Below are 20,104 nucleotides of genomic sequence, written 5' to 3'. Positions count from 1 at the left end.
AGCCAGGATTTTATCAAACACAAGGGTTGTGTCAGAAGGACTCAGGAGCTAACTGAGAAGTTCCCAGTAGCCAAAATAGGACACTTTGAGTATCAATAAGGATAACTGCAGTGGATCAAAACATATCAAATATGTTTAAATTGATGTGTCATATGATGTGATATAATGATAGTTTAAGAACAAGCTTATTGGACTTCCCTGGTGGCGCAGTGGTTAAGAATCCGCCTGCCAATGCAGGGGACACGGGTTCGAGCCCTGGTCCAGGAGGATCCCACATGCCACGGAGCAACTAAGCCCGTCTGCCACAACTGCTGAGCCTGCGCTCTAGAGTCCACGAGCCACAACTACTGAGCCTGCGTGCCACAGCTACTGAAGCCTGTGCATCCAGAGCCTGTGCTCTGCAACAAGAGAAGCCACCGCAAGAAGTCCGTGCACCGCAACGAAAAGTAGCCCCGGCTCACCGCAACTAGAGAAAGCCTGCGTGCAGCAACAAAGACCCAACATAGCCAAAAATAAAATTAATTAATTAATTTTTTAAAAAAGAACAAACTCATTGGTCACTTTGAGGAAGTGCTAGTAAAACAGATCATTATTTTGAAAACTGGTAAATAAAGGGAAAGAAGCAAGATGGAAAGAGTCGAGACTTTTACTATATGAACTGCACCACTGGGTAACCAAATAGTAGATATGTTTTGTTTTTTTTTTAAATCAAGGTGTTTCAGGTAATAAATGAAAAGGGAATGATAGATTTAGAATGACTAGATCAAGGTATTGAGCCTGGATAGAAGGATTCCTGTTGGAAGAAAATCCTGCTCTTGTGAGTAGTCTTGGGGGAAAAAAATGTTAAACCTGTATCTAATCATGTCTGTAGATCCAGCTATCAATTTCAGGATATACAGAGGCCAGAGGCATATATTAAATGCCATGTGTATGTAATCAACAGTATCCAGACTGTAGAAATTGCAAGAGGTGACCTGGTTCTTCAACAGATAAATTACAAGGTGGGGGGAAAAAGATGAAGGAAGATCTATAAATTAAAAGAGACCTGGACTTCCCTGGTGGTGCAGTGGTTGAGAGTCCACCTGCCGATGCAAGGAACACAGGTTCATGCCCCGGTCCGGGAAGATCCCACATGCCACGGAGCGGCTGGGCCCATGAGCCATGGCCACTGAGCCTGCGCATCTGGAGCCTGTGCTCCACAACGGGACAGGCCACAACAGTGAGAGGCCCGCGTACTGCAAAAAAAAAAAAAAAAAGAGGCCTAAGAAACTTACCAAATAATCATAATATGTGGACCTTATTTGAATCTGAACCAAACAAACTTTAAGAAATATGGTATTTAGTTAAGACATCGAAGCAACCTAAATGTCTATCAACAGAGGAATGGGTAAAGAAGATGTGGTAAATATATACAATGGAATATTACTCAGCCATAAAAAAGAATGAAATAATGCCATTTGCAGCAACATGCATGGACCTAGAGATTAACATACTAAGTGAAGTAAGTCAGAGAAAGACAAATATGTGATATCACTTATTTGTGGAATCTAAAAAAGGATACAAATGAACTTACTTACAAAACAGAAGGGGACTCACAGACTTCAAGAACAAATTTATGGTTACCAAAGGGGAAAGGTAGGGGGAGGGATAAATTAGGAGTTTGGGATTAACATATACACACTACTATATATAAAACAGATAATCAACAAAGACCTACTATATAGCACAGGAAACTCTACTCAGTATTCTGTAATAACCTATATGGGAAAAGAATCTGAAAAAAAATGGATATATGAATATGTATAACTGAACCACTGCTGTACACCTGAAACTAACACAGTATTGTATATTAGCTATATTCCAATATAAAATAAATTTTAAAAGAAATATGGCGTTTGAGAGAATTTGAGATTTCAGTGTTGACTAGATATTTGATATTGAGACTATAAATCTTTTAGGCATATTAATGGTACTATGATTTATTTATTTATTTTAAAATTTGGCCATGCAGCTTGCGGGATCTCAGTTCCCCAACCAGGGATCAGACCCAGCCCCAGCAGTGAAAGCACTGCGTCCTAACCACTGGCTGACCAAGGAATTCTCTATGATTTTTCTTTTTTTTGGTACATGATCTTTTCAAGTCCTTATCTTTTAGAGCTACATAATAAAATATTTATAAATATGATATTAGAGATTAGTTTCAAAATAATATGAAGAAGAGAGGGCATAGATGAAACAAGATTGGTTGATAATTTTTGAAGCTGGGTGATGGATACATGTCTACTCTTTTTTTTGCGGTATGCGGGCCTCTCACTGTTGTGGCCTTTCCCGCGGCGGAGCACAGGCTCTGGACGCGCAGGCTCAGTGGCCATGGCTCACGGGCCCAACCACTTCGCGGCATGCGGGATCTTCCTGGACCGGGGCACGAACCCGTGTCCCCTGCATCGGCAGGTGGACTCTCAACCACTGCGCCACCTGGGAATCCCCATGTCTACTCTTGTATATAATTTTTTTTTTTTTGGCCCCAATCAAGGATCAAACCCAGGCCCCCTGAAGTGGAAGCATGGAGTCCTAACCACTGGACTGCCAGGGAATTCCCTACTCTTGTATATAATTAAAATTGATATCTCATTTTAGGAATAGCAGAAAAGGAATCACTACAGTCTTGATTTAGAGATTCATAGTTGTAATATGATGAAAGTTTGCCCCTTTACTTGGTTACAGTATATGATTCTCAAATTTACTACCTGTGCAAGTTTTCCTCTTGATGTAGCATGGTGTTCCCTATGTGCTGGCTTTTAATTTCTGGAATTCAGGTTTTTACCTGGCACTTTTTCAGAAGAAATGAAAATGTCCCAAAACTGAGTAAGGATTGAAGTTCAATGTAAGGTTTTTGGTTTTGTTATTTATTTATTTGGCTGCGTCTGGTCTTAGTTGCGGTTCATGGGATCTTTCCTTGTGGCCTGCAAGTTTCTCTCTAGTTGTGGTGTGCGGGCTCTGGAGTGTGCAGCCTCAGTAGTTGTGGTGCATGGGCTGTAGAGCATGAGGGCTTAGTAGTTGCAGCTGCGGACTTAGTTGCCTTGTGGCATGTGGGATCTTAGTACCCTAACCAGGAATCGAGCCTGCGTCCCCTACATTGGAAGGTGGATTCTTTTTTTTTTTAATAAATTTATTTATTTTATTCATTTTATTTTTGGCTGTGTTGGGTCTTCGTTGCTGCGTGCAGGCTTTCTCTAGTTGCTGTGAGCAGGGGCTACTCTTCATTGCAGTGCGTGGGCTCCTCATTGCGGTGGCTTCCTTGTTGCGGAGCACGGGCTTTAGGTACACGGGCTTCAGTAGTTGTGGCACGTGGGCTCAGTAGTTGTGGCTCATGGGTTCTAGAGCGCAGGCTCAGTAGTTGAGGCGCACAGGCTTAGTTGATCCGCGGCATGTGGGATCTTCCTGGACCAGGACTCGAACCTGTGTCCCCTGCATTGGCAGGCGGATTCTTAACCACTGGACCACCAGGGAAGTCACTGTTTGTTTTTGCATGTGAGATGTATTCCAAGCCTATGAGTACATTTATCCTTTATAGCAAAATAATAGGGTAGAGAGGGGAAAATTCCAGATTTTTCTTTTTCTTGTGAGAAATTAAGTTGAAGGTTTGGTGTAGAAAGAAATTAAACATGAGTAGACTGATAGTTTGGGAAGATTTACCTATTTAGTAATTCCTGTCTTCTTTGATCAAATATAGTTGAAAGGTGGTTATAGGCCATGGATCACTTGGAATACCGCAGAGAAAGATGGTGTTCCTTGAGCATCTTGGTAGAGATATTAAATATAGCATTTCATTATATTAATGAAGATTCCTTTTTGATAGCTGGAAAACTACTGAAGGGTGCTAAATTTGCATTTTTTAATTTTAAAGTTTATAAGGAATTTAATTCAGGTTGATACCTCTATTGTGGTATGGCCCATCTTTTCAACAGACTTAATTTTTTGACCCTGAGCTATAGGTGCTGAAATGAAAGGAATGATCACATTCTGAGATAGAAGAGGCTAGATCAGAAATAAGGACTGTTTGGAAAACTTGGTTTCAGTGTCTTTCAGAGATGTTTTGCTGTGAGTCATAAAATATGCTCAGTCAGCAGATTTATTATTTTCCGAGTTGTCAGACCTTGTTGGTTAACTGTCTTCTCCATTGTAAAAACCTTGAAAAATATTTTCTAAGTGTAATTTTCTTTCCATTTTGAATCTTTTAATTTACATTGGTTGTCTTGGCAGAGCTTATATCTGAGGAGTTATTTTTCTTTCTCACTTGGTCAAAAGTAGTTAGGACATAAACATTCTTCTTTGCCATCGTTTCACATCTGCCTTTTCCACTCTGTTTCTTAGAATACCTTGTTCATGGTAGGAATAATATAATTTGACTCCCGTCAGATGGAAGAATCTTTCATTATTTTTATTAGTCTTCATTGTTTGACAGGATAAAACGTGAACTCAGTCTTTTATGATACTATAAATAGTTGAGGTAAAAGACCAGCCTGTGGATGTGCTATTAAAATATCCATAAGCATGACATTGAAAACCACAATTTGCATTCAGATAGCTCTGCTTATTCCCAAGGAAAGTTTTCTACAGATTGCTCAGCGTATGTATGGAGAGTTTGCTTGCAGCTGGTCACAGCTAAAAGAAGGTCCTTGAAAACCGTCTGTAGAGGTTATCCACAGCTTATATTCATTCTGCTGGATGTTTGATAGTATGCATTAATTGTCTGTTGGCTGTGGGCTCTAAGAAAGTTACACAGCAAACAAAGAACAATAGTATAAAATTAAGCAGTTAGAAAAGAGTTGTTTAGAATGTTACCTCTTTCAGTGGAACTAGACTGGAAAATACAAAAGTGTGTTGTGTAGTCTTGACTCAAAGAATGCCTTTGATATGGATTTGGCTTCTTTTTAATTCGGTTTCTGGCTAGCATTGTCTTTTGTATATGTAAATTAAATACAAAACTAAGAAAATTTAAGTTGACACTTTAGAGCTTTTTCTTACCCTGCTCATACCTTCTTTCCTTTGTGGTTTTGGTTTGGGAACACAGAAATAATTAAAATAGAATATTAGAGACCAGTTAGAATCAAATGAAGCACTTTACCCATTAAAACTGTGGGCACATCTTCTTTATCCATTCATCCGATGATGGGCACTTAGGTTGTTTCCATCTCCGGGCTATTGTAAATAGAGCTGCAATGAACATTTTGGTACATGACTCTATTTGATTTATGGTTTTCTCAGGCTATATGCCCAGTAGTGGGATTGCTGGGTCATGTGGTAGTTCTTTTTGTAGTTTTTTAAGGAACCTCCATACTGTTCTCCATAGTGGCTGTACCAATTCACATTCCCACCAGCAGTGCAGGAGTGTTCCCTTTTCTCCACACCCTCTCCAGCATTTATTGTTTCTAGATTTTTTGATGATGGCCATTCTGACTGATGTGAGATGATATCTCATTGTAGTTTTGATATACAATGGAATATTACTCAGCCATAAAAAGAAACGAAATTGAGCTATTTGTAATGAGGTGGATAGACCTAGAGTCTGTCATACAGAGTGAAGTAAGTCAGAAAGAGAAAGACAAATACCGTATGCTAACACATATATATGGAATTTAAGGGGAAAAAAAAGTCATGAAGAACCTAGGGGTAAGACAGGAATAAAGACACAGACCTACTGGAGAACGGACTTGAGGATATGGGGAGGGGGAGGGGGAGCTGTGACAAAGCGAGAGAGAGGCATGGACATATATACAGTACCAGACGTAAGGTAGATAGCTAGTGGGAAGCAGCCGCATAGCACAGGCATATCAGCTTGGTGCTTTGTGACCGCCTGGAGGGGTAGGATAGGGAGGGTGGGAGGGAGGGAGATGCAAGAGGGAAGAGATATGGGAACATATGTGTATGTATAACTGATTCACTTTGTTATAAAGCAGAAACTAACACACCACTGTAAAGCAATTATACCCCAATAAAGATGTTAAAAAAAAACAAAAAAAACTGGGCACTTGACTAGCCAACTTACTGCGGCATTGCTGGAATATTTTAAATTTTCAAGGGGACAACGCCATCTGTTGGGCATCTTGCAAAGTAATACTATCAAATTGTAGGGCCCTAACTATTTAAACACAAAGGTTAGGTTGGTTGTTTTGTTTTGGTTTTGCTTTCGGGGTGTGGTGAAAAAATTTCTGAGATACTAAGGGCACCGAGAGTCCTTGCCTTAAAAGTTTTGTTTGAACATTGAGCAGTAATGCTACTTCCATTCCAAGACAAAGAAATTGACTTTTAGTCAACTAATACTGGAGAGCAGCATAGTAACAATAACTCTTTATTTGTATTATAAAGATGAATGTAATTTAAGCAGTGTTTAAGCAGTGTTTTCAAATAAAGCCTGACTCCCAAAATCATGGTGGAGTTTAAGGTAGTAGCAGGGTTGGAATTAGATTGTGACAAGTGAGGTTCTCACTTAAGTGCAAAAAAGCTCAGTAATCAAGATAAAATACTATTTTAATGTATCATTTTTATGCTATTATTTTTATTTTATTTACATTTAAATTTCACCAAACACAGAGCTCAAGTATATCCTGGCCCTTTGTTCAGATTCTTGAAATAAAGATAAATGGACAGACAGCTTTAAGGATGCAATGTATTTTACATTGCACAATATATTAAATGATTGGAGAAAATTTAGAGGGTGGTATAACTATATACCTTTATACATTTAGTAGCACAAATATAGGGACAAGCCATGCAATTGAGGAAAAACCCGTTAAGGACTGAACAGAGAGGTCTTGGTTGCTGACAGAATCTCCCCTTGACTTCAGACTTGAGACAAACCAAGGAGTCTATCAGTATACAAAAACCACTGAGTTCAGAACAGTAACAACAGGATAGATATTAAGGAACTGGCTCTTGCCAATTAGGATTGTGGGGGCCAGTCTGAAGCAAGCAGGGTTGGCTGGAGGCTGGAAATGTTGCAGCTCAAGTCCAGAATCAGTAGAACAGCAGTCTAGAGACAGAATGGTTAGCGCTTTCTTCAAAAATTCCCGGTTTTCCAAACAAGTTCCTAGGGTACTTTCCTCAAACAGCAAATGTATCATTTTTGAAAGCTCAATATTAATGCAAAAAATTTCATAATGAGCAAAATATCAATTTTAAATAAAGCAGGATCTGACCCTCCACTTGCATGATTCGCCTCACCCTAATCCCAGCCCTGGGTATTATAGATTAAATTTTCATAACCCTAATTATTAAATAATTTGCTGTGGACTCTTCCACATTAATTTTTTTTTTCAAGAATAAAAGTTATACTTCTGGAACCTTGGAAATGGGGGGAGGTTAGGGGAAATGGTAGAGGGAGCACAAGGGAATAGGTTACCAATAGATTCAGGAATCTGATTCCATATTTTATATAAAATTATTTCTCCCATTCTGAGGTCAATATCTTATTCAATCTTCTTTTTCTTGTAGCATGGCGGACACCGACCTCTTTATGGAATGTGAGGAGGAGGAGTTGGAGCCATGGCAGAAAATCAGTGATGTCATTGAGGATTCTGTAGTTGAGGATTATAATTCAGTGGATAAAACTACTACAGGTAACAAAAATTCTTTTGCTCTTAGATCATTGTTATATTGACTGAATTGAATGGCATTTTTGTTAAGAAAGTGCGAGGTGGAAGAAGACTTCAAGAATCCAGGGTTGCTTCACTGTGGCACTGGTGCTACCTTTTTCCGCTGTGCTCTGGTCTGTAAGTGCTTTGGTTTCCTTGTACATAAAGCTAAAAACACATTTAATAAATTGAAAACATTGAGAATTGGATTAACCAATGTTTATCAAACACATAAGCAATCCTCTTACCAAATGATGTATGAACAAGAATGCAAAGGTGTGTGTCAGTGCTCATTTATATACCCAGTCAAAAACAGGTTCCCATAGTCTTGGGGGATTTTTTGTTTGTTTTACTTGAACTTGGTTTCCTTTGTGAGCTGAGCAGAATTCGCTTCGTGTCTGCCTCCATGGACAGTTTACAAACTTAGGCTTGTTAGCGTCTCTTTCAAAAAGGTGATGTTGCAGGGTCAAATTCTAGATTGCCCTGAATTCAGAAACTGAGTGGTAGTTCTTTTCCCCTCTAAATTGTATCTGTTGCTCTTTTAATTTTTTTATCTTTCCTGCCTTGAGAACTGAAGATGGCATTGGTTTGGGCTGAAACAGGACAGTTCAGGGTCTTGTGGACGGCTTACTAATGCATGGTTATGAATACCAGTAGTGGAGATAATAAGCCTTTGAATTCTAGAGGTTTGCTTGTGCTATATAAGCAAAACAGTAAAATCCGGGTTCAGTGAGCTCATAATCTAACTTAATTTACCAGGAAATGTGAGGCTAAGAAGAAGGCATTGTGTCTAATTTGTGGTGTGAGGGACACATAGGAGAAATCAGATGAACAGTTGGATTTACGAATAAAGCAGGAAAGTTTTTGGCTATAGAGACCCACAGTAAGATGAAAAGGGAAGATTAGAACAGTATCCTTTAGTGTCATCTGTCCCTGTCTCCAAGTGACTGTGCCTCCCCTTCCCCACAGTTTCTGTGAGCCAGCAGCCTGTCTCGGCTCCAGTGCCCATCGCTGCCCATGCTTCTGTTGCTGGGCACCTCTCTACATCCACCACCGTTAGTAGCAGCGGGGCACAGAACAGCGACAGTACAAAGAAGACTCTTGTCACACTAATTGCCAACAACAATGGTAAGTGGGATTATTGGGAAATTCTTCCTGGGCTAGAGGGGTGAGAGACTAAAAAAGGTCTTAGGAACAGCTGTACCTGTTCAGTTTTAGGTACTGATGTGGTTCTGCTGGTGTTGGAGTGAGTTTAGTCCTGATTCTCTGTTACGGAAGTAAGTGGTGCTGTTCCTTCTGATTTAGTGCTGAATCGATGCTAGTGTTTCAAGTCAGAGGACAGCTGAGTCTTTTTGCTGATAATTTCTAGGAAAGAAAATGTAAACCCCAAATTCCTAACTATTAAAGAGATGTATGGGGGGCTTGTTTGATTGTTTATGTTTTTTAATTAGAAGAGCCCCACTAGTCTGCTAAGAATTCTCCGAGGGCAGCTTTGTTCCATATTTTCTTTGGCAGATTCATTTGGTTATTGGTTCCTGGGTATGAAAAATAGGATAGGGTTGTTGTCTACCTGAAGAAATGGTGAAAGAGAAGTGTTTTTTAGTGAGTTTATTGACTAGAGAAGTTATATAGTATTGGTTTCTGTTTCATTTCTGATGACTGTTTCTACATTCTGAAAGTGAGTTACTGGCAAGTTATGTCTCAAGATTCATGTGTAGAATAAGCACCTTCATAGAATCATTGCATTGCTATAAAGGACTTATTTAATTCCTTTAGCTTTATTAATACAAGAATAATATATGCATTGTAGAAAAAGTGGACAGTAAAAAAAAAACAAAACAATTTTTAACTGTAATCTCACTACCTGGAGATAACTGTTTGTAACTTACTCTGTACATATATGTACTTTTATGTACATTTATATGCTATGTGCAGTGATTCACTTTTTATAAAAATAGATCCATACAGATTGTACTTGCTTTCTTCCCTCAATATGTAGTGAATATCTTCTCATTTTAATAAATCTTTTTGTAACATTTTGATGACTATTTCCCGTTGTTTGGCTAACTGTTACTAGCAATAGGTTGTAAAGCTGTGTACTACTACTTTAAAGGGCTATTGTGAACATCTCTGTCTCTCTTGTCTCTCTTGTCTTTTCTCACATCCATAGTTCTGAGAATACATTTCTAAATGTCAAATTGTTGGATCAAAGGTTATCACAATTTTTAAGGATTTTGATCAATATTTTTCCTGGATTGGCCATCTAGAAATGTTGTATCCATTTACATTTCCATTAGAGGTGCACCTGGTGTTCTTAGTGTTGAATATAACCATTTACCTCCCTTATTGTTGGACATTTACTACAATCCCATTTTTTTGTGATTACAAACAGTGCTGCAGTGAACATTCTCAGACATTGTATCTGTGCCCGCTGTGTAAGCATATCTGTAATGTAAAGTGAGATTGCTGGGTCAGGCATTTAAAATTTGTTAGCGTCAAATTGCCATAATAGATTGCTCTACATAAGTGGATACTGAAAAAATAAAATTTTTTAAATTTATTTATTTTGGCTGTGCTGGGTCTTTGTTGCAGCTCATAGGCTCTTCAGTGCAGTATGCGGGCTTAGTTGCAGTATGTGGGAAGTTGTGGTGCACGGGCTCCCTAGTTGCAACGCGCAGGCTCTAGAGCACGTGGGCTCAGTAGTTGCATTGTGCAGGCCTAGTTGCAGTATGTGGGATCTTAGTTCCCTGACCAGAGACTGAACCCAGGCCCCCTGCATTGGGAGCTCAGAGTCTTAACCACTGGACTACCAGGGAAGTCCCTGAAAAAATAATTTTTATCACATGAAAAATCCTTAGAATTTTTTTAAACCTATAGTGACCCTCATATATATAAAGATGAGGAACCTATATCTAGAGATTTTCTCATTTTTACAGATGCAGAAACCAAGGCGTGGAGAGTCTAAATAATGTACTTAAGGTCAAATAGTAAGCGACTAAACTGGATTTGAATTATTTAGACTGCAAAACTTGTGGCCTTCCCACTGTATTATACTACTTTCCTATGTTTCTCTTAATATAAGCTGTCAAAGTGCTATTAGCCACCAGTTTAGCTGAATTTTTCTTTGATCCCAGCATTCCAAGGCCCATGATGAGCATCTCATGACACACTGATGTGACCTACTCTCTTTGAATGGACCCTTGATTCCTGTGGCCTGTGTACAAAAATTTTTTGAAATATGAAAATGGATTTTATTTACTTTAGAAAGCCCTAGTATTCAAATTAAAATGTTAACCTGTGTTCATGGTTTAAAAAAAAAGTGGGGGGCTTCCCTGGTGGCGCAGTGGTTGAGAGTCCGCCTGCCGATGCAGGGGACACGGGTTCGTGCCCCGGTCCGGGAAGATCCCACACGCCGCGAAGCAGCTAGGCTCGTGAGCCATGGCCGCTGAGCCTGCACGTCCAGAGCCTGTGCTCCACAATGGGAGAGGCCACAACAGTGAGAGACCCGCATACCGAAAAAAAAAAAAAAAACTGGTAACCACAGTTACGTATGTCTTGTGTGTTCATCCAAAAATTCTTTCATGCTGGGAGTTCCCTGGTGGTCCAGTGGTTAGGACTCCGTGCTTTCACTGCCGAGGGCCTGGGTTCAATCCCTCGTTGGGGAACTAAGATCCTATAGGCCATGCAGTGTGGCCAAAAAAAGGGGGGGGCTCAAAACTTCTTTTATGCGTAGATAAGCACACAATTGTGTGACTTTCTAAAATCAGATACTCTTGAAGTGCCAGCGTTATTCATTATAGCCCGGAATTGGAAACAACCTAAGATGTTGAATGAATAAGCAAAATGTGGGACCTCCCTGGTGGCGCAGTAGTTAAGAATCTGCCTGCCAATGCAGGGGACACGGGTTTGATCCCTGGTCCGGGAAGATCCCACATGCCATGGAGCAACTAAGCCCGTACGCCACAACTACTGAGCCTGCGCTCTAGATCCCAAGAGCCATAACTGCTGAGCCTGAGTGCCAGAACTACTGAAGCCCGTGCACCCAGAGCCCGTGCTCTGCAACAAGAGAAGCCACCGCAATGAGAAACCCGCGCACTTCAACGAAGGGTAGCCCCCACTCGCCGCAACTAAAGAAAGCCCGCACGCAGCAACGAAGACCCAACACAGCCAAAAATAGATAGATAGATAGATATCAAAAAGGCCACATATATGACCCCATTGTTATGAAATGCCCATAATAGACAAATCTGTAGAGACAGAAAGTTAGATTGTTCGTTGCCAGGGCTGGGGGGAGGAGAATGGGGAATAACTGCTAATGGGTGTAAGGTTTCTTTCTGAGCTGCTGAAAATGTTCTGGAATTAAATAATGGTGATGATTGCACAAACCTTGTGAATACACTAAAAGCCTCTAAATTGTACACTTTAAATGGGTGATAAAATATGTATGGTATGTGAATTATATCTCAATAAGGCTTTTTTCTTTAACAGAGTGTTAGGAATAAAATTTTAGAACATTTTTACTATTTTTGCTGTTCTTCAGAATCCACCACTCAGCATTTAGAAATTATTCCTGTAGTTCTGACTGATCATATGTTTGCATTGGAAAGGAACATTATGAAGTGAAATGAACCACTGCTTAATTCTGAGCTGTGAATGATATGAATTTAATGTTATACATTTTTTATTGTAATTATGATTTTCAATTCCTGTTTGGCCCATTTCAACTCCATTTGGCCCTCTTATCTCTGGGGTTTAAGGCTGTGTAAGTGAACTTAAAAGAATGAAGAAAAAAAAATCAAGACCTTCAGATTTGTAAAACAAACAGAACATGTTGTGAGAGAAGCTGCTAAATCTTCTATTATTTAATCAGTTTATGGCTGAGGTACCTAGTTTATTGGAGAACAAACTTACAGGTAGGGGATTGGTCAGATAATTCTTTTAAAGGCTTTTTTTTTTTTTTTTTTTTTTTTTTTGTGGTACGCGGGCCTCTCACCGTTGTGGCCTCTCCCGTTGCGGAGCACAGGCTCCGGACGCGCAGGCTCAGCGGCCATGGCTCACATGCCCAGCCGCTCCGCATGTGGGATCTTCCCGGACTGGGGCACGAACCCGTGTCCCCTGCATCGGCAGGCGGACTCTCAACCACTGCGCCACCAGGGAAGCCCGTTTTTAAAGGCTTTTTTAAGTCTCAGGGTTCTAACTTCCTCTTTCATTCTCTGGAAATAGAACTTCATAAGACCTTTGAATTGTCAGAATTTCTTTTAGGAAAGACTTAATAAGAATGCAGAAATCATTAAAAACAACTCATTTGTTAGAATTGGAATTATTATAATTCATTAGAATTATAAGAATGAATTTATAGAATACATTAAATAAATATTTACTGTGTGACTTTAATTTACCCAGTGTGACTTGCCGTATGCTGGTTTTTGCTTTCAATTGAATTGTAAACCTAGTCTAGGCTTAGAAACCTACTTTTTTGTTTGCACTTTATTTTTGGAAAGGTCCTAACAATCCACCAAAATTCAAACATGACCCTGAGGTCAGAGAGAATATTTGCAGAAAATGCTGTGTTAACATTCTTTATAGTAGTAGAGTATGTGTAGATTTCATGGGAACAAGGCCTGTCTTTTGAGACTTGCTAATGCTGGTTGATTTCACATAAATGCAAAAAATTTTCCATCCTTCCCTTCCTATATTTAGTTGAGATGTTGAGTCAGTGATTATCTTAAGAATTCTTAGGCTTAGATAAATAACAGATAATTTATTTTCTTTTACCCTAGCAGTTAAAATAGTGAATAGAAAATACATGTTTTTGCTTAGTCAATATTTTCAACCGTAAATTGCAGAGGAGTAAAAAAGAGATGGATGGGGAACCTATAGATTAAAAGAGATTGAAGAGGTATGTCATCAGTTATACTTTATGAACCCTTTTGTAACATAATTCAAACAAAAAAATGTAATTGTCAATTTGAATTCTAACTGGGTATTTGATATTAAAGAATTGTTCATTCATTCATTCATTGATTTATTGCCGCACAGTGCGGCATGTGGGATCTTAGTTCCCCCACCAGGGATGGAACCCGTGCCCCCTGCAGTGGAAGTGCAGAGTCCTAACCACTGGACTGCCAAGGAAGCTCCCAAGAATTGTTGTATATATTTAACTTTATTGAGGTATAATTGACAAATAAAATTGTAAGATATTTAATGTGTACTTTGTGGTGATTTGGTATATGTATGCATTGTGCAAGGATTCCCACTATCTAGTTAATTAACACATCCATCACCTCACATATTTATCCTCTTTTGGGGGTAGGGATAGGGGGTAGTGAGAACATTTAAGTTCTGTTCTCTCAGCAAACTTCAATTATATCATACAGTATTATCCACTATAGTTACAGAATTATTATAATATTTTTTTAGGAGTGATAATGGTGTTGATATTTCCTCTTTTTTAAAGTCCTTTTAGAGATATATGCTGAAATATTTATAGATGAAGTGATATGATCTGAAGCTTGTATCAACATAATATGGGAGCTGGTAAGAGAATGGGAAGTATAGATGAAACAAGATTGACCTTAAGTTGATAATTATTGAAGCTGATATAGGTACATAGAGATTTATTATAGTGTTCTATTTTTATATGTATTTGAACATCTCCATAATAAAATACTTAAGTTAAAAATGTAGAGAGAGAGAGTCAATAAATTGCCAGTGTAATTAGCATAGCTAGAATTTGGAATTTTTTATCTGTCAGCATCTATAATTACTAGTCTGCTGGCCCAGTAACTATGAGGGTCTAGTCCACTGATGGACTCTCAGTTTCTGGGAGAACATGGGACAATTCAAGGTTGGCCCATTAATAGCCACCTGTATACCCACTTTGGTGGTCTAGCTCTGTAGCTAACTATAGTGACACCATTTGTCAAGTGGAACTTAAAGCTTCAGGGGAGTCCATCCCATTCTGGTGATTTGAGGTAAAAAAGTTGCAGTATTTTGCTTGAATCTTTGATTTAGGTATTGGGTTGGCCAAAAAGTTCCTTTGGTTTTAAAATAAAAATAAAAGACACATTTTTCATTTTCACCAAGAACATTATTGAACAACGTATTCACCATTTTGTTCCACTACCTTCTGCCATTTTTCAGGCAACTTCATAATTCCATCTTCCCAAAACTTTTTATCTTTTTGAGCAAAGAACTGTTCCAGGTACCTTTTACAGTCTTCCAGGGAATTGAAATTTTTTCCATTAAGAGAATTTTGTAAAGACTGAAATAAATGGAAATCCGAAGGTGCAATGTCTGGTGAATACAGTGGATGAATCACAACTCCCCAGCCAAGCTGTACCAGTTTTTGCCTGGTCATCAAAGAAACATGCAGTCTTGTGTTATCCTGATGGAAGACTATGCATTTTCTGTTGACTCATTCTGGACACTTTTTGTCGAGTGCTGCTTTCATTTGGTCTAATTGGGAGCAGTACTTGTTGGAATTAATCGTTTGGATTTCCAGAAGGAGCTCATAACAGAGGACTCCCTTCCAATCCCACCATATACACAACATCGCCTTCTTGGGATGAAGACCGGTCTTTGCTGTGGTTGGTGCTGGTTCATTTTGCTTGCCTCACGATCTCTTCCGTTCCACATTATTGTACACTATCCACTTTTCATCGCCCATCACAATTTTTCCGTTTTAAAAATGGAATATTTTTGTTGCATTTAAGTAGAGAATCGCATGCAGAAATAAGGTCAAGAATGTTTTTTTCACCTAACTTATGTGGAACCCAAACATCAAAGCGATTAACATAACCAAGCTGGTGCAAGTGATTTTCAGTGCTTGATTTAGATATTTGGAGTATGTCGGCTATCTCCCGCGTGATATAATGGTGATTGTTCTCAGCTAATGTCTGGATTTGATCGCCGTCAACTTCAACTGGGCTACCCAGCCGTGGAGCGTTGTCCAGCGAGAAATCTCCAGCACGAAACTTCACGAACCAATTTTGACAACGTTTGATCAGTCACGGCACCTTCTCCATACACTGCACAAATCTTTTTTTGCATATCAGCGTTTTTACCTTTCTTGAAATAATAAAGCATAATATTGCCAAAAATGAAAAATTTTTTCTTCCATCTTCAGTATTAAAATGGCTACACAAAAAGTCAACAATCTTGATAAGTTTTTTTTAAATGCACACTATGGCAGCTGTCCCAATACAATCTAACAAAATTGTTTTGAATGAAGTTAAAGACAACTAAGTGCTACTAGAGCCATCTTACAGAAAAAAAGAACGTGCTTTTTGGCAAAGCCAATGTTTTGGCTCTCTGAAATAGAATTTCTGTTTTGGAGTATTCTTTGTAGATCAGGAAACTTAGTGTAAATGATTTTTTAGCCAATTGTAGCAAATACAGGACTTAAAAACATTACAAAATTACTTTTAACACACATGAAAAAGAATTTAAAATATTTCAAAAAAATTAGCCAGTTTTTTAATATTTATGATATTTGTTACTATTTATTAATGAATGAATCTTCTTAAGTCATATCAGTTTTACTTGGTGTTGATTAGTTTTGGCCAGGTCTTTTCTTTATCAGTTCTGATGACATAAAGAAGGTAGCCTGTCAGTCTCTGTGTTCCCATACCTATTAAAGACAATGGATGTTTAGAGAATCTGTTGCATTTCTGAGATTTGATGCGCTAGGAAGAGATCCCATTTTTTAGATTCTGTGTACTTGCTGAATTAATGTTTGTAGATGAATATTCCTCTTTTTAAAATATAAGGTGGATTAGCTAACAACAAATTACATTCTGATAAAATAGGTTTTTACCTAGTTAAAATGTGGGGAAGGAACTTATATCTTACTTTGTTTTGCTGATTTGGTATGGGGAGATTATTTGTGGTCACTTAAATCATCAGAGTCAAAGTGATAGCCATGTAGAAGTCTTACTGTGTGTGTTACGACATCCCTAGTTAAGATATATGGGGGAGATTTTAGTGAACTTTCCCTTTCTGTGTATTTTTCTGTTAGTTGTAGCTTTGGGTGAAGCTTAAATATTTGGTAAGTTTGCTGACATTAAACCTGAGGTGAGTGACAGTCTTGGATATCTTGATATATGGGAACACCATTTATCTAAGACCATTGTGTTGCTTATAATGGTGGGTTTATTTTCTCTTACATTGTTTTTTTTTTTCCTCTTCCCTCTAGCTGGCAATTCTTTGGTCCAACAAGGTGGACAGCCGCTCATCCTAACCCAGAATCCAACCTCAGGTCTGGGTACAATGGTTACTCAACCAGTATTGAGGCCTGTCCAGGTCATGCAGAATGCCAATCATGTGACTAGTTCCCCTGTGGCCTCACAACCAATATTCATCACTACACAGGTAAATAGGACTCTGAATTCTACTGAATTCAGACACGGTAGAGGAGAGAAAGACTATGGGAACCTTTGAAGGCTATGACTTAAGTCTTTATCATCATTAGAAATGGTTCTAAGTCCTGTCTTTTGATTTGGCTTTCTCATTTGCTAGTTTTTAATTTGATACTGACTTTAGTAGAAAGCCCAACATAGTGTACAGCTGGGTAATCTCCTCTTTATACCCCTGGAGGACTATTAAGTAATTTGATTGAGGTCTAGGCAGGAAAGAGTGGGAAGCTTGCATTAGGAAGCCTTAACACTTGGTCCTCAAGGGTTCTTACCCTTTGCTTGGGCTATTTTTCTTAAAATGGGGTGAGTTAGTTGACTTATGGAAATATACATGCAAGATTGGTGAAGTGCCGGCAGATCTTTGGAAGAGAAGGAAGATGACTTATTTGATATAAATGTGAATTGGAGTTGAAAGCCTAATGCTGGTATGGAATGTAAAGGCAAATGCTTTTTTCTGCCTTGTCTAACAAATTTCCCAGAGGTGTATGGCCTTTGAAGTGGACTTTGGGAACAGTTTCGTACAATTGTTTGTATGTTGAATCACTCCAGTGAATACTGTTAGTGTCATTTTTTTGCATTCTATGCCTTTAGCAATTGAGGGGCCAGTTTGTGGAGGAGTTTTTTTTTGTTTTTTGTGGTTTTTTTGCGGTATGCGGGCCTCTCACTGTTGTGGCCTCTCCCGTTGAGGAGCACAGGCTCCGGATGCGCAGGCTCAGCGGCCATGGCTCACGGGCCTAGCTGCTCTGCGGCATGTGGGATCTTCCTGGACTGGGGCACGAACCCGTGTCCCCTGCATCGGCAGGCAGACTCTCAACCACTGCGCCACCAGGGAAGCCCCTGTGGATGAGCTTTTTAAGCTGAGGTTCTCTTAAGACAAGAAGTAGGTTTTCATTTTTGTTCATATGTACCAAAGCTCATTCTCCAGTTTTAATATTTGCCACTCACAAGTTTGCCAGAAGTCCAAAATTTCTCCATCTCAGTCATTTAAAAGCTCTAGTTCTAGAGAGAGAATCATTAGGTAAGGGTGTGGGCATTTTTTTGGATATAGGTCTTAATGCAGTCTCTGCTAGTGTTAGCTGATCTCCATGTTAAAGATCATTTTGCTTTTTAATGCAGGGATTTCCTGTAAGAAATGTCCGGCCTGTACAAAATGCAATGAATCAGGTTGGGATTGTGCTGAACGTACAGCAAGGCCAAACAGTTAGACCAATTACACTAGTCCCAGGTAAGGAAAAATGTCTACCCATTTGGAATAAACCAGCATCCAGAAGGCTTGTTTTTGTTGTCTCAAAATATTCAAGGTCATTTAAAAAGTGTATTTAAGGGAAATCTAAAACTACAAAAATCATATTGGTTTAAGCCCCATTTTTAAAAAACTCTAACCTTTGGCCAGGGTGGTGGTTTTATTTTTTAACCTTTTACCACCCTTCATAAGGCAGTAAAACAGGGTTTATATAGTTATTTTTCTGTTTCTGCTGTTTTATTCAGCTATTAAGTTTGTTATCCTGAAGAACTATTATTAATGCAAACTCCCAAATTCTGTATTCCTTATAAGTCTACTCACTTACATGGTGGGATTATAAAATTATTTTGCTTTACTTTTATAGCATAGATTTGGAATATAAATTAAACAAATGGCATATCCTTTGAGGATAAATATTGACAATGGCTAGTTTTTTTTTTTTAAGAAACCAAATTGAAAGATAATTTTTAAAAATCTTGTAATTTTCCCCCAGTTCCATATTTAGTGTCTATAAGTTTACTACAATTCAGGCCAAAAAAGGGTATCTTAATTTAGTTGTAGTAAAGGTATCTCTGTAGCTTGTCTTCCTAAGTTTTTGTTGTTGTTCTCAGAGCCCATAGGGGTTTTTGGCCTTCAGTCTCATGAGCCTATCCTGTCTAGTTCTGATATTTTTTAAATGTTTGTCAGTGAAATTGTCTATAGTTGAGCCAGGAGACTCACCTTTGGGACATCCTAGTAGAATGGCATAGTCTGTCTTCTATTTGAGTTTGTATAAGAGAATGAAAGACTCCTTTAGTATTCTGAGAAAGATCACTTTTTTCAGAGCCAGCTCTGCCCTTTGGCCTATATATACCCATACTGCTTCCCACTCTAGACCTATTATTCTCTTCCAATAACAGAGGTCAAGCTACTCATGATTGTATTCTTGGAATAGAAAAGGCAGTGTGGTAAGGTGTTCTGGGAGGAGTTGATGGGACTCTTCTTTCACTTTAATGTTTTCAGGGCTGATTACTAAGGCTAACTTGTTTTATCAGTTTGTGATACCTGTTGTCTTAGACATTAGAATCTATGCTTCCCTTGGGAACCTGACAGTCACCAATCAGTTTGGGGAGATAATCTTTTCCTATTCCAGTATTTCCAGTAAAGACATGAGGAATGTATTATAGGTGAGCTCGTTGACCAAGATTTGGTATTTTTGTCTCTCTTTTGAAGCCCCAGGTACCCAGTTTGTTAAGCCGACAGTTGGAGTCCCACAAGTGTTCTCTCAGATGACCCCTGTGAGGCCAGGCTCCACAATGCCTGTGCGGCCCACCACCAACACCTTCACCACCGTCATCCCAGCCACTCTCACCATTCGAAGCACCGTCCCACAGTCCCAGTCCCAGCAGACCAAGTCCACTCCCAGCACTTCTACCACTCCCACTGCCACACAGCCGACCTCATTGGGGCACCTTGCTGTTCAACCTCCAGGCCAGTCCAACCAGACTCAGAATCCCAAACTAGGTGAGGCTTGGGAAGAGGAGATGGCAGAGCTGGGATGGGTGGTGGGTGGAGAACAGATGATTATCACTTGGCCAACAAAGCTCCCTCCTTCCCCTCTCCACCTGCAGTGAGCATTGCCAGCTTTGTCACTGTGAAGCGACCTGGGGTTACAGGTGAAAATAGCAATGAAGTGGCCAAACTGGTGAATACCCTTAACACCATCCCTTCCCTGGGCCAGAGTCCTGGGCCAATGGTGGTATCCAACAACAGCTCTGCGCATGGCTCTCAGAGAACCAGCGGGCCTGAGTCTTCAATGAAAGGTACGATAA

General features: G+C 39.3%; 1 protein-coding gene across 5 annotated transcripts in view; it reads left to right on the top strand.

Moving 5' to 3' along the window:
* The window catches only part of POGZ (pogo transposable element derived with ZNF domain), a 45,836-nt gene that overhangs the window by 9,681 nt on the left and 16,051 nt on the right, over positions 1-20,104 (top strand). For 2 of the 5 annotated variants that reach the window (XM_079931876.1, XM_079931874.1), the window contains exons 2-7: positions 7,495-7,619; positions 8,604-8,762; positions 16,831-17,006; positions 18,167-18,275; positions 19,506-19,796; positions 19,877-20,095. In XM_079931876.1, the coding sequence (XP_079788002.1) occupies positions 7,496-7,619; positions 8,604-8,762; positions 16,831-17,006; positions 18,167-18,275; positions 19,506-19,796; positions 19,877-20,095 (1,078 nt within the window). In that variant the 5' untranslated portion in view covers position 7,495. The remainder of the gene's footprint in view (positions 1-7,494; positions 7,620-8,603; positions 8,763-16,830; positions 17,007-18,166; positions 18,276-19,505; positions 19,797-19,876; positions 20,096-20,104) is intronic. The other 3 variants (XM_079931875.1, XM_079931878.1, XM_079931877.1) reach the window with 3 other exon arrangements.

The sequence above is a fragment of the Stenella coeruleoalba genome, assembly GCF_951394435.1.
Source record: "Stenella coeruleoalba genome assembly, chromosome: 1".
NCBI classification, from domain to species: Eukaryota; Metazoa; Chordata; class Mammalia; order Artiodactyla; family Delphinidae; genus Stenella; species Stenella coeruleoalba.
Note: the sequence above shows the minus strand (reverse complement) of the source record. Positions and strands in the feature narration are given on the sequence as shown.